This window comes from Pistacia vera, unplaced genomic scaffold, assembly GCF_008641045.1.
Source record: "Pistacia vera cultivar Batoury unplaced genomic scaffold, PisVer_v2 Contig383, whole genome shotgun sequence".
Lineage (NCBI taxonomy): Eukaryota > Viridiplantae > Streptophyta > Magnoliopsida > Sapindales > Anacardiaceae > Pistacia > Pistacia vera.
Genome location: NW_022196205.1, coordinates 78,376 through 93,894, shown reverse-complemented (window position 1 = coordinate 93,894; position 15,519 = coordinate 78,376). Strand labels below are relative to the sequence as shown.

Genomic DNA, 15,519 nt, shown 5'->3' with positions numbered 1-15,519 from the left:
CTCAATGGGGTAATTCGTTATGCATGGATCCAAGACTTGAAAGATCTAAAATCAGCCTCCCTCTCCTTTTCCACTTTATCTCGCAATGCATTATCAATTGTTCCACAAATTGTTTCAATGTTGTTTTGGAATTTACATATCCATCGAAAAATGCATGCATATTTCACTACGTTGGGTAGTAGACATACCTGCCCAGAATGTATCTTGAAATGCAGGCACCCACGTACTCTTTCTTTATACAATCCGATAACCATTCATTCTCATGAAGTTATACACATCAATGAATTTGTTCCACCGTTCTTCGAACTCTTCACGTGTCAATGAATCATACACTATTTTGTAGCGTAAACTTTATAGTTTCATATTCGTTATACCCTCTAACTTCTCAGGCAGTTTCTTCATTATATGCCACAAACACACCTATGTCTTGTAGGGGAAAACAATCTCAATTGTATTTTGCATGGCCTTATCTTGATCAGTGATAATTCCATTAGGAGCAACATCCATGCATTCAAGCCAAGAACGAAACAGATACAAATGTCTTTGTGTCCTCATGTGAAATTAACCCACAACCTAACAATGTCGAATGTCCTGATGATCAACCCCCACAAAGCCGCAATGGCATATCATACTTGTTCGTTAGATACGTGTGTCGAAGGTCACAACATCACCAAAATCTTTATATGCGGCCCTACATCTAGCATCAACTTATAGCACATTCTTCAATCGACTCTCTTCATCTACATCAATCATGTACCAGAAATTAGAATTCTCCTTTTGCATTTTCATAAAATAATCTAGCAGCCGAAGCATCTCCAACTCCAAGTCGTAGCCTTCTAACTTTTTCAATGTAATTCCTACAATCTTTTTGTAGAAATGAAAAATTCTCTACACCTCCTGCCTCAACTGAACATGACTGAAAATTTTACATGTTCTAATCCCAGCCTGATCATTAACTTCAAGCCTCCTTTTCACAAAGGCTGTATCGTTCGGTTTACCTTGAAATCTTCTTTTTGTCGGACTTGTAAGATCATGGTTATGTTCAAGCACAACTGATTTAATTTCCCATTTGTATTCACCATTCAAGTTGCACTAATCCGACTCTTACAATCTATTTTTGCAACATGTTGTTTTTTCAAGGTATTTCTGCATTTACTTCTTCCTTCCAAGAACAAGAACACGCCACTGTCAGTATCTCTACTCCCATCATCTCCTTCTTGACGTACGTATCATTTCTTAAAACCCATTTTATTCCCATACCTTGTAATACTTCACCAAACTATCAACTGAATCAAACCACATTCCAATATGCGGCTCCACTTCTTCCTCTGCCACATCCCGTATCTTCTAATATCACATTCATTTTCTGATTCAATGGTTTTATAAATAAAAATTGAATGTAAACACATCATAATAAACAATACAATACACCATATTTAAAAAGTTTCTAAAACAACTTACCTGAACATCATTGAAACCAGGCAAACTGGACTCTTCCATATTCAATTATTTCATGCACAACTAATACCAGTTTTTGCGTTCACGAATCTAGTTCACAACTGTCACCACAAATATATCTATCAAACATGTATTCAATCCATTCAAACATATATTCAATCTAAAATAGAATAGGAAACAAAATGAATATAAAATAAGTCAAAATTCTTTACCTTAACAAACAAATCCTAGCTTTAGCAGTTTTGATATTTACTTTGTTTCAAGGTTATTCTGTAGAACGAGATATTGCTGCTGGTGCTTGGACGAGATATTGCTGCTGGGCTTGGCTGTTGAGGAAGCAACCGACGTCAAGGAATCACAACACGCAAGAAGGAGAAGCTAAGAAAACCAAATGGCGCAGACGAAGAACAGAAGAAAAACAAATGACGAAGACGAAGGAGAAGAGAAGAAAAAAATTTGGCGCTTAAAAATGAAGCATATTAGACAAGCCATTCGTTATATAATTAAAAAAAATTTTTTTAACAAATATGGACGCCAGTCCATGATTTTTAATTTATTGATTTGCAACGAAATCAATGAAGCTGCAAACTGTAGTTAGATTTCTTTCCTTATTCTAGAATTGATAATCTATGTATAGTTTTATGTTGTGTGTGACTGTGTTCCTATTCTTTAAGGTTGTGTGAGCATATATTTTGACAATGATACCATTATATTTTGAACTAAGATGAGACACTCCAGTGATTTAATTCATTTTTTACAGATATATTCTAGTCCAAAAAGTTAAGTAGTTCGCCAAGTTTTGATTTAGAACAGCACCGACCACTTCTTTGACTCAACCATGTTGTCAATTGTGAAAGGCCCATGACATAATTTTAAAATATGTCAGCTTTTTAGTGTTGCTATTTTGAAATTCGATGCCTTGGGTGGGATTAAAGCTGATAACTGTTATACGTCAAAAAAACATATAAAGCGTGATTTTAAGAAAAGGAGAAAATTTCACTAGCAACATTAGCAACTTCATTGAAGTGATTTTCAACCGGAAATATATGGGTTTCCTTTTCAATGTCATTTTAAGGGGCCTTACTTTAGAGAAACCATTTTAAGGGGCATAACTCCTAAGGAACCCCATCACTAGAAACCTAGTGTGAACCAAGTTAAAATGGAACTTTCTAATTCAGAGTTTTAATGTTATGCATCTTGAACCATTTAATTGCATTTGCTGGAGTCTAGAATTTGTGACTGTTGCATATGTCTGTTTTGCATTTGCCAAGTACAGAAGACAAGCCGCGGAACATGGCAAGAAGATCGCAGACTACTGCCTTTGATGATCCGAAATCTGATCAGGTGATTTTTAGAATAATTACTGTATTTATCAATTTGTTTTCTAAATTTCCCTCAGATTTAAAATCACTTAATCTTGGATAGTTTGAATTTTTCTGGAGTTTCACTCTTCTTTATACCTGATGATTCAGGTTCTGCCAAGATCTGGTACGCAGTACTTTTTAAGAGGAAGCTGAGTTGTGACTTTTTGGCCTGAAGTTTGAAATTTAAACTTAACCCTCCAATGCACCCAGAATCTCCAGGTACCTAGCTGAAGAAGCACGAGAAAAATATTGGTGGTTATATTTTGTTGACGGTTCTTGCTGATAACTAATTGATGATTTTGCTACATAAGATCTTGACAGATAATAGGTCAGAAGCATCTGTATAAGAACTTGTATGTTTAGATAAGATTTGCAGTAGTTGCAATTGATGGATGACTAAGTGGGTAGCATTAAGTTAGGTGTTTTAGATAAGTATACTACTTTATATTCATGTCTTGTATCTGTATTTTGTAAATAGAATGGCATTGTATATAGAAATTATGCAATGTATAATAGATGTAGGGAGATGAGATACCGCCATTTCTCAGCTATATCGTTAACCAGGTATCAGCCATGTTGTTTTCTACATCTTTTTGTGTCATTCATCAGTGTCCTCTTATCAGAATTTTTAACTCACGCTGTTGATTTGTTAATTTATGATGATTTTAGAAGGCAGGCATTGATGTAGTTGAAATTGATGGAGTTTTGTAATATTTTTGTTAATATCTTATTCATTAGCTTTTTTATTGCATATACAACTGAGGTTGTTCAGACTAGTTTACGCGTATTTCAACCAGTCTTGGCCGTTGTCACCAACCAGTCGACCGTTGATTTGTATTTGGGGTGTGTTTGCTAAATTTTAAACTTGTAGGGACTTAAAATTCTTCGTGTTTGTTAAATTTCAAACTTGTACGGACTTAAAATTTTTCAGGGGTGTATTTATTTTAAACTTTTTGACACCTGGTTTGACCAGTGGGTCAAGCCGGTTAAACTGATCAACCCGAGAGTTTTACCTTGGGTTGGTTATTAAAACATTGCTTAGAATTATTGATTGGGTAAGAGTTCCAGTGGTCACTCTTGCTAATAATCGAAGAGAAATTTAAACTCAAGACCTCTTGAGTAATACGTCTAAGAGTTCTTATTGAATCATTCGACTACCTAGGGGTTGGTTTATATTTCTCTTCGTGATGTAGGTTATTTGCGCTCATCTGTTTTTATTGAAAGGCAAACGCAATCGGAAAGTGGATTGGCCGCTAAACTTTTTTCTAATGAGTAATGCTATGAATATCGAAATTTTATACCGAATTTTTGTATCGAAGGACATGACAACCAGTTAGACGTGATCATGTTGGAGTCTTTTGTGAATGAATGGTCGTCTAATATTTATGGATGTTTGTCTATATTTAATAGATTTTTATTCATTTTATATGGACGGGTGTTCATTTAAGATGGACGCTCATTTAAAAAATTTTAAAAAAAAATAATAGACGTTGGTCCATCTTATGGACATATGCCTATTTACTATGGACGGGATGCCCGTCAAAACAATTTTAAAAAATTTTACATTTACTATGGGCCGTCCAAACAATTTTATAAAAATTTACATTGAATGGACAGGGGTCCTTATTGTTTAAATATTTGTCATTTAACTTTTGTCAAGTTTCATTAAATTTTTGTCCATATTTAAAGCAATGGGATGGACGCCCAATTAAATAAATTAACGCATTAAATAACTTTTGTCAACTTTTGGACCATTAATGCATTAAATAAATTTAAATTTTAAAATTTGTTAATATTAAAAAAGAAGACGGGCGCTCATAACTATGGATAATCATTCTCATAAGAGGATGAGCATCTATAAATAATTTAAGATAAATTTTTTAAGTTTAAATTATAAACAGAAGTTAATTCTAGGTAAACGATCATCCATATAATATAGACGGTAATCCATTTTAAATGAATGATCGTTCAATAATAATAGACGATCGTTCATATTTGATGGACGACTGTTTATTCGTAGAATATTTGTTAACGTGGTACGTGACTTGTCTAATTCAACGAATATGTCATTCGGTGTAAAAATTTGATATTCAACGAATATGTCGTTCGGTGTAAAAATTTGATATAAAACGTCGGTGTTCGTAGTATTTTTCTTTTTCCAATAGATTAAAAGATCAAATTACATGTTGATATAAAGTCAACTATCTTTTCTTGTACTGAGTCTGCGGAATTCTTTTTTCCCCCATAAAGATTTTGTGCATACTTCGTATTTGTAATACTACTACGAATCCTAATATTTATTCTATTATATTATATCATACTGATTAAATCGAAAAGGGGTTTCGATAATTGTGTTGGGAATTCCATATTTAAATCGGTTGGGCTGGGGATGGTGGTGGGACTCCATTTTCTAATGAATTCACACATCAAAATTAACAAATCTGCAACACTAACTGCTCACCTACTCCATCCCAAACTCCTTTTAATCCCTTTTTCTGTGCACTTTGATTTAGACACTAATAATTTATTTCCATCTTTTTAATTGTTTAATACATAAAGCTGTGTTTCTTTGAGTAGGGATTTTCCAACAATAATGACTTTTTCTCTCATGAAAAAGTGTAAAATCTTTTCGGGATTTAAGTTTTTGGTGTTAAAATAGAGATTGAACAACTTTTTCTCACCCGAATAATGACTTAACCGACACTTTTTTATTCACAAACTTTTAAAATACTAGTTTACTACATAAATTTATATTCCATTTTTTATTTCGGCATCGTTACGATCTCACACCACCACTATTCTCTTCTCCAATCATCACTCACCAAAATCCCTCAAACCTTATTTCTGTTGACCTTGCCAATCGTCGATAATCGAGTAATTAGGGTTTGTGTAACTGCCCCTTTCAAGTCAAATTCTGATAAATCCCAACTATCAAAATCCAACGTTCTACTACCAAAAAACTCATCGACCTCCCCCTCTTCAAAAACCTCAATAGCCTGGACTGAGTTTGTTCTTTGCTCACCGTTGAAATATAAATTTGGATAATAAAGTGATATTTTAAAAGTTCTGTGGGTGAAAAAGTGTCATTAAACAATTATTTGAGTGGAAAAAAGTCGTTCGCTCTATAATAAAAGGATAGAAAAGTAATTAAATAAATATTTATTAACTTATTATAGTATAAATTCTAATGACACATTGACATTTCATTAGAGGTGGAGAAATTTATGTTATGTCTGAAATATTAGGAAAAATCATATCATTCGAATAAACCTCAAGATAAGCCCCTTACAAAAAATAATAAATTTAAATTCTTATATTATATACTACTCATATAATCTTAATGTAAAAGTTATATATTTGTTAATGTCAAAAAAAAAAAAAAAAAAAAAATGTAATATATACAAATAAACTAATCCAAACGAATCTAATTGGAAACTGACATTTTAATCCCCTAAAATTTATATCTTATCTATAATATGATCATTCACATAAAAACTTTACAAATTAGGTAAAATTGATATTCCAATCAATTACAATTAAAGTTGACATCAGATTTAAACATCAACATATCACAATATCCATTTAAGTACATACCTAACTGTTTATAATTTATGACGGAATGTTGGATCAGTTTACGCGTATCTCAATTAATCTCTCAAAATCCTGAAACTATCGACCGGATAAGAACTCTAATAGCCACCCATATTAACAACTCAGGAAGAATTCAAACTTAAAACATTCTTTAAGTAATATACGTAAAAGCCTAGTTAATAAATTCGCGAATTATATGCCCACCCATATAATTCACGTATTATTCGCGAACAACTGTATTTTATAAGTCCAGTCATATTATTCGCGAATTATTCCCGCATCCGAATTTTTTTGAATATTTTTTGAATTTTTATAAACATATTTTTCATCATTTTCCGTATCATATCTGTAAAATTCCCGTATCCTTTTTTTACCGTACCCGTATATTTGAAACGTTATATAAATTTTAACCAAGTGGCCCATGAAAAGTGCTAAAACTATGATTGATATTGTCGTATTTTTCAAAACGTATTATTGATAATGTGTTATATTAAACCCGTATCGTATTTTTTCCGTATCTGAATTTTATAGCCGAATTTTTACAAACATATTTTTTACTATTTGCTGTATCATACTCGTAAAATTTTCTTACTATTCTTTTATCGTATCCGTATTTACTAATCAGACATAAAAGTCTCCATCGAACTGTTTGATTTTTTTTTTTTTTAAATTTATTACATGAAAACCATTTTAATTTTGATCACCACCACCTGAAAAGCAGTATATAAACAGAACGCCACAGATCAAAGGGCGAGCGTGGACTTTTGCAATAGAGAAAACACAAAAGTCTTCGCTTGACACGCAAAACCCTTTTTCAAATATAACATTTTTTCTCATTACTTTTTTTTCCACAAAAAAAACAATCCAAAGATCAAAGCTTGATGGGTGTTTTATCAAATTTTAGAGGATCAAGAGCTGCCCATAATGCAGAAGAAGGAGAAGAATTGCCCCCTCTTGCAAATGGGTCGTCTTCTTCTTCTTCTTCTTCAGTACCGAAGAGGAAATGGTCAAACTGGATGCCTTTTTTCGTGGCTCTTGTGGTTATAGCAGAGATCGCCTTCTTGGGTCGTCTTGACATGGCCAAAAACGCAGCTATGTTCGATTCTTTGGCTGATCTTTTTCACAAATCATCTCCCGCTGCAACTGAATTCGAGATGATTGGTGACGGTGACTTGGTGATTGAAAAGCCTCATGAGCCGCTTGTGGAGGCGGATGAGACTTGTGAAGAGTGGTTGGAGAAACAGGATGCTGTAAATTATTCAAGGGATTTTGAGAAAGATCCTGTCCTGGTTTCTGGCGCTGATAAGGTTTGTTTGTTTGTTAAAATCTTATGTTAATTGGTTCTATATCTATTTTGGGTTTTAATGTATATGATAAAGGTTTTTTGTTTTTATGACAATTTCTAACTATTTTTATTGTCAACATGTTATGCAATTTTGTTCTCTCTTCCGTTTTATTTAAAATGGATTTGAGATTTTAGGAAATTCTATTCTTGTATTGTAGCGTGACTTGGGATTATTGCTACTTATGTTTAACGTTACTGATTATAGGGTATGGTGAAACCTGCTGGTAGAGTGTGAACTTTAAGCAGCATGATAATCGATTGTGTCGTATTCAGTGCACTTTCAGCTATTTATCTATGTTATCGAATGAGGGATTTGAAATTTGATGCTTTCATAGAAGTTGTAGCCTTGTCTTGATGGAGAAAGAAGTTTTCAGCTTGCAAATTTATGAATCATCCGCCCGAATAGTTTTTTGACGATCTTTTTTTTGATTGTGTAATTTAAAACTTGGTGTTCAGATTAGTTCTCCGACATTTTTGTTTTATATGCTTTGTTTAGACCGAAGTGGGAAAGTGACTGTAAAGTTAGAAAACTACATTCACTGTGTAGATATAGACATTGCGATTTTGAAACCAGTGTGGTATTTTTGGTCTCTATTGTTGTTAGTTTACAATATGTACTCCATTTTTAAATTACAGGCTGACCTAATCTTGGATTCACATTACAGGCTGACCATTTGAATCAGTTTAAACCTTAATGCTTACAGTATTTTCATTCACTGTTTCCAAATGTTAATTAATACCGCAGGAAGTATCTTGTAAAGCAGAAATTATTTGACCATTTGCCACACATTTTAAATGATATAAGTGATTTGGTGCCAATTGATCTTGTGATTTGAGAAATATTCTTTCTGTTGCTGATGGTTTTTGTGACTTGTGAGTCGATCTTCTTTGATGGTTTGACAAAGAGTTCAAACGATACAATTACTTAATGTTATGTTTTAGTTCTATCTCTCTATGTATCTGAGCTTCCTTTTTGCATGCTATCTAGGAGTGGGAAACTTGTGGTGTGGGGTGCAAGTTTGGATATAGTCATGGTAAGAATCCTGATGCTGCATTTGGCATGCCTCAAGGAACTGGAACAGCTAGTGTGCTACGTTCAATGGAATCAGCTCAGTACTATTCAGAGAATAATCTCGCTCAAGCACGACGGTGGGTAAGCACTGTCTAAGATGACTTTGTTGTAAATGAAAAGAAAAGGCACTTTTCCTTTTCTTTTTTAAAAAGGGTATTTTGAAGTAATTTTCTTTTCTAATTTAATTAATTTTGTTGAGGTTTTAATTCTTTTAATTTTTTTTTTTTTTTTTGGAGGGAGAGAGGAGGTGGGTTGGTGGTGTTCCTTCAAGCATTTGTTTTAGGCTTTCGTGTGGAGTCAGTGTAGTTTAGATTAGAATTGTCTTCTAATTTGTAAATCTATGGTAATGAGATTTAGAGTGAAATAATTTGAAGGAAGAAAGGTGTAGAGAAAAAGTAGGGTATTTACATGGGGATCTAATTTCTATCTCGACATGGGCAGTCTGATCAATACACACATATTTAAATCGATTGGGAAATTTTGACTTAAATGTGAATATGAATTACGTATGGTCCATCTAGTTGACTTTATCGGTTTAAGGAATGAAATTCTAAAAAAAAAAAAAAAAAAATGTATGCTTATAAAAGTTTATTAGAACTAATTTTCTAATTTTATCACTTGTGTAATAGTAGGGGATATAAGATCGTAATGACGACTAGTCTGTCATCAGATGTTCCTGTTGGATATTTTTCCTGGGCTGAGTATGATATTATGGCTCCAGTCCAGCCAAAAAATGAGAGTGCCCTCGCAGCTGCTTTCATTTCCAATTGCGGTGCTCGCAACTTTCGTTTGCAAGCTCTTGAAGCACTTGAAAAGGCAAATATCAAGATAGATTCTTATGGTGGTTGCCATCGTAACCACGATGGAAGAGGTGCAGAAAATTGCATGTTTAATGATATTTATAGTTTTATAATAATTGTATATGAATCAGTGTCTTGTTCCTTTGTTTAAATCATTAAAAATTTCTGATAGTATCTATCACGATATGATTCCTATTTAGGATTTTTAGCGTATATTGCATCTTCTTGGTCTTTTTTGCTTTATATCGTTGCCTTCTAGTGATTAAAGTTTAAGTGTGGTTCTTAGCTTAGCAGGTGTTTTATAGTGATTGCATTTATCAGCTTACTGCATTGTTCTTGTCATGATTAAGGGAGAAAGCTAGTATTTTTTATCAGGTTGACTTTATCTTCAGATTTAAGTATCTTTTTGAAATCAATAAATTTTGAAGTTCATTTTCCTAAATACACACACAGACTCTCACTCATATCTTGCTTAGTTAGGGCTGTGGAGTTCTGGAAGAACCTTATTTACAACTTGCCAGAGTTATGCTTTCAAAACTATAAGTTACTAAAGTGTTTATATTGACACTGCTGTTTCATTATAGCTTAAAAATGATTATTGGATTAAAGCTACTCTGAAATTTATCTTTATTTGAAAGAGCTTATCTGAAGTTTCATAAATTTATCAAAAATTTCTCCCGTTGGGGAAGTCTCTGATTATTTTCCAAATCAGAAAAGTCAAATGTATAATTAGGCCAAATGTTAGAGGAAATGACTAAAATTTACCCTTAAAAGAAACTGTTGGCTCATTCACATTATAATGATGGCAATACCTGTCTTTCGCAATATGTTGGGCAGCCTTACAACAGAAAATTATTTTAATTTTCCTTAATTCTACTTTGATGATGAAAGTTAATGCCATTGAAGGCACTAGATTTACCTACCACTTCAGATGCAACTTTAGGAATTGTGTTCTTTTATGTATTTCCAAAATTTGCTGAAGTATGGGTCAATGTCTTATATGTTGGTTGTTAATTCACTAGGTGACCCATATATTATTTATCATATATATGCTTCTGGATATATGTCATGTTAAAGTAATTATTTGAATAATATCTGCAGTGGACAAAGTGGAAACTCTGAAGCGCTATAAATTTAGCTTGGCTTTTGAGAATTCCAATGAGGAGGATTATGTCACTGAAAAATTCTTCCAGTCTCTTGTTGCTGGTATGAAATCTACTCCTTACTCTCATTCTCATTGCATATTTGAAGAATGGTGTGTTCGATGTGGCCCCTATAACACCTTAAAACATGGGGATTGATAAATTTCTGAAGTTGGTCTTGCCAAAATTCTTTTTGCATATATTTCCATTTTTAATTTCAAAGTTACTCTTAAATGTTATAATAACTTGTTTGTGAGTGAATTGTATATTGTAATGTTTGAGTTTCCGATGGTTTATGAAATATCTAGATGAACTTTATCTCTTGACATTAGAGCTTCAGAATTTCATCATGTCTTTTATTAATAAAATATGTTATCATGTTTTGTAGGCACAATCCCTGTGGTCATTGGTGCACCAAATATTCAAGAATTTTCTCCTTCTCCTAATGCAATTCTACATATTCGGGAGCTTGAAGATGCCAAGATTGTTGCAAAGACCATGAAATACATTGCAGAAAACCCTGATGCATTCAATCAGTCAATAAGGTGAGGTTCAAATTTATTAAGTGAAAGAGGGTGATCTAACTGTTCTGTGTTTTTATGAGATTATAGGAAACACTCCTGTTCTTTTTTTATTTTTTATATACTGAAGAAAAGGTATCTTTTGTTGAGTTGTTGCTTGCTCTTATTCTCCTCTGGTCCCTTCATGAGGGCTTTTGTTAAAAATGAGACGCCAACTAATAGATGCTTAAAAACAATGAATATTTCTACTGATCAGTTGGAAGTATGAGGGCCCTTCTGATTCCTTTAAGGCACTTGTGGATATGGCTGCGGTACACTCATCATGTCGTCTTTGCATTCACCTGGCAACAATGATTCGAGAGCAAGAAGAAAAAAGCCCTGATTTCAAGAAACGCCCTTGCAAGTGCAACAGAGGCTCAGAAACTGTGCATCATTTGTATGTTAGAGAAAGAGGGAGGTTTTATATGGAATCCATTTTCTTGAGGTAACCATTTTGTTGTTTTGTTTTCAATATTAAACCTTTATTTGCCAGGTTAAATTTTCCAGGGGACTTGCCTTTTGTCTTAGAGATAGATAAGCAATAGAAATCTATAACTGAAATCTACCTCACATAATTAATCCTGGTAGAGGAGGATGTGTGGCCTTCATATGATCAAGCTTTTTCTTCCCCATCTCGGATACATCCTTATTAGGCATTAGAAATCCGCTGTTTATTATTGTATTACTTGACTGTGGCAGTCAACCATTCACTGATCTCATATTCCCCGTTTAAAAAAAATCTTTGATTCCTTTTTGGTGGGCAGGTCTGGGAGTTTGACTCTAAAAGGCTTGGAATCAGCAGTGTTGATGAAGTTCAAGTCTCTAAAACACATGCCAGTTTGGAAGCAGGAAAGACCTGAAAGTATACGAGGAGGAAATAAACTAAAAATTTACAGAATATACCCTGTTGGCTTGACGCAGAGACAAGCTTTGTACACCTTCAAATTCCAAGGAGATGCTGACCTAAGGAGTCACATAGAAAGGAACCCTTGTGCAAAGTTTGAAGTCATATTTGTCTAGATTGAAGTTTATACTCTCAAGCTCGGCAGATCATAAACATTTCGACATTGCTGAAATATTTGCAGAAGCGAACAAGGCAAATTCATCTGGGTGTATTGCTTCTGTGTATGTATCCTAACATGCTTTTCACAAGAGTATGGAACTGCTAGATTGTAGGAAAGAGCTAGTGTCGAAAACTACCAATTGCTTATTTGTGGCAAGCCACTAGTGTAGTTAGTGACAGATGAATTCATACATTGAATGTACATGAAGTGAGATTAAAACTTTCTTTGTTCACCATAAACTATTGGAAAAAAGAGCTATTTGAGTTGCTCTTGCTTTAGGAAATCAATGATGCCTAATATAATTTTGTTAATGGGGCATTTTTTTGTTATTAAAATAATGGTGTCCCCAGAAATCCCAGTATCTATTAGGGAACAATGTTTGTGGTTGTGGCCCTGAGAATGGACAGAATAGACTCGAATAATGCAGGGCAAGAAAGGGTAAAAGATAATACTATATATGGTTGGAAATAGAGAAGATAATGGTGACAAAAGGGCAGAAAGATAAAATGCTTTTAAGGAGCTCCACTAGTTTAATGAATCTCATCAGTAGCAGTCTCTTTATATTTCTGAGCCAAGGGGATGAACATGAAATATGATGAAGTTTTCTTATTATTAATTTTTGGGATATGCCAATTGCCAAGCACAATTCTCTTGGTTCCTTCCCAGTTCCCACCATTTATTTAGAAATCAATGCAGCTGAAGGTCTATCTGAAAGGTCTTTCGTTTTTCTATATTTCGTTGGTCAAAAGAAGAAGTTGTGTGGCGGCTGGCTGAGGTTTTGAAAGAGTCTGCCTGACTCTTGGCTGCTTCATAAGGTTAAGTTAAAATCTCCTCTCTTTCGCTTCACCACGCGCATTTAGTGCGTGAAATCCCACCACCCTCCACATGCGTTTTACAGTTTTACGCCACTTGTCTCTATCCCCAGTTAACCCATATATATATATATATATATATAAAGATCTCCGAGCGAACTTTTGAGTGTCTCAAATAGATCTCTAGGACCCTAAAATTGATGATCGAGTAGAGTAATGTTACAGACACTAAAATTTTATATCAAATTTTTGTATCGAAGGACATGATAATTAGTTAGACGTAACCATATTAGAGTTTTTCATAAATGAATGATTATCCAGTATTTATAAACACCTGTTCATATTATATGGACGACAGATTATATGAACGGATGTCTATTTACTATAGACGAGATAGACGCCCATCAAAAAAATTTTAAAAGAAAAATAATAGACGTCCATCTATCTTATATGGAAGAGTGTTTATTTATTATGGACGAACGTCTTTATAAGATGGATACTCATCCAAACAATTTTAAAAAATTTTACATTTACTATGGGCGGGATTTAAAAAAAAATTGCATTCAATGGACAGGCGTCCATTGTTTATATTCATTGAATTTTTGTCAATGTTTAAAGTAATTGGACAAGTATCATTAAATTTTTGTCCATATCCAAAGCAATTGGATGGACGCCCAATTAAATAAATCAATGCATTAAATAACTTTTGTCAACTTTTTGACCATTAATGCATTAAATAAATTTAAATTTTAAAATTTGTTAATATTAAAAGATGGATGCACGTCCTCATAAGAGGAAGGACTTCCATAACCAGTGGCGGACCCAGGATTTTTGTTGAGGAGGGGCCTCCGCGGCTCCGCCGTTGTTTGTTAACCAACTATTGAAAATTTAAAAAAAACCATCAAACCTTAAGCAAAGAAAATAATACAATATCAAGAAGCTGAAAGAAAATGATACAATAACATATTACTTTCCTACTTAAATAAATCTACGAGAAGCAAAATCTTGAAAGCAAATATGTAAAATCACATCCAACTCACAAGGAAACACAAGAAAATTTTGATGTGGAAAAATCTCTTAAATGCGAAGAAAGCAAAAAAATCACAAGAATCTAACAATCCAATATAATCAAAAGAGTTCAAATCAATCACAATCTACCAAAAATATTTCATACAAATTTAAAGTCCAATCACAACTCTAACACAAGTAAAATACATAAATGTTTATAAAAAAATAAATTAAAATCACCAAAGAAGTAGTCAAACTTTAAGCTTATAACTCCAAATCCAACTATTAAAATCAAAACTCAACCATCGAGATTAAAAATTTAGCAAAACTTTGTCTCATTTACTCATCAGCCAAACATATTACAAAAAATATACTTAAATAAAAAAAATTAGAATTTAGAGCAATATTACTAAACGAAAAGGAGGTAAAAAAACCATAAAAATTTGTCTTATTTTCTCATCAATCTAACCGACTAAAAACACCTTAATAAATTAAAATAAACAAACCATAGTATTCAGAGCAAAATACAAAACAAAAAAACTGTCAAAAAAATGAACAAAACTTAGCATCATTTTCTCATCAACCTAACATACTAAAAATAGCTTAATAAAATAAAATAAAAACTATAGAATTTAGAGAAAATTACGAAAGATAAAGACAGTAAAAAAAAAAAAATGAACAAAACTTTGCCTCATTTTCTCATCAAGGAAACACAGTTAAACGAAAAATAACTAAGAATTCAGAGTTCAAAAATAAAATAAAATAACACATTAAAAGAAAAAAGTGGAAAAATCAACCTCATTTTCTTGGTAACCAAACATGCAAGAAACAATTGAAAAAAGCGAATACCTTAGAATTTAGAGGTTGAAGTTGAAGAGAAGAGAGAGCGTGAGTTTGTGTTCAAAGTTTATGTCTTGTATAGTTGCACAAAATTGACAATTATTGGTTTTGAAAGAATGATTCATTCTTTCAATTATCTATATAAGTTTTTGCCTTTTTTTTATTTATTTATTTCAAAAAATTGGTAAAGGTCATTTGTAGAAGTGGGTTTTGATTAATATTATAAAGTTTACTCTTATGAATTTTAGGACAACTTTATGATAATCTGTAAAACTTATGAAAATTCTTGTCAAAGTTGAATGTTTTTACTAAATTTCAAAGGACATCATTGCTAGGAATGAGCACTTAAATTGTTTCTGCAAAAGCTTCTGAGTTAAGAGGAAGAGATGGTGTATTGCAGAGGCATTTTTGCATCATTAAAGTTGCGGTGGTTTTTGTTGCATAAAATATGGTAGTGAAAAAT

At 32.9% G+C, this 15,519-nt stretch overlaps 1 protein-coding gene across 2 annotated transcripts; it reads left to right on the top strand.

The window, feature by feature from the left end:
- The first annotated feature begins 7,242 nt into the window (after window positions 1-7,242).
- LOC116140879 (glycoprotein 3-alpha-L-fucosyltransferase A-like) lies at window positions 7,243-12,707 on the top strand. 2 transcript variants are annotated; one of them, XM_031426456.1, is made up of 7 exons: window positions 7,243-7,720; window positions 8,747-8,907; window positions 9,463-9,701; window positions 10,732-10,836; window positions 11,161-11,317; window positions 11,550-11,777; window positions 12,097-12,707. In XM_031426456.1, exons 1-7 carry the CDS (start codon window positions 7,295-7,297, stop codon window positions 12,350-12,352), a joined length of 1,572 nt encoding a protein of 523 aa, XP_031282316.1. In that variant the 5' UTR covers window positions 7,243-7,294; the 3' UTR covers window positions 12,353-12,707. The 2 variants fall into 2 exon arrangements, with proteins under 2 accessions (XP_031282316.1, XP_031282315.1); XM_031426455.1 differs by having other exon boundaries at window positions 9,460-9,701.
- Window positions 12,708-15,519: the final 2,812 nt, after the last annotated feature.

What these genes read in the sequence shown, in the direction of transcription:
- LOC116140879 (XM_031426455.1), top strand. Translation starts at nt 7,295, where the DNA reads ATGGGTGTTTTATCAAATTTTAGAGGATCAAGAGCTGCCCATAATGCA. An exon ending in AATCTCGCTCAAGCACGACG is followed by an intron (nt 8,908 to 9,459) that starts GTGGGTAAGCAC and finishes CTTGTGTAATAG; the next exon opens with TAGGGGATATAAGATCGTAA. An exon ending in GCATTCAATCAGTCAATAAG is followed by an intron (nt 11,318 to 11,549) that starts GTGAGGTTCAAA and finishes TCTACTGATCAG; the next exon opens with TTGGAAGTATGAGGGCCCTT.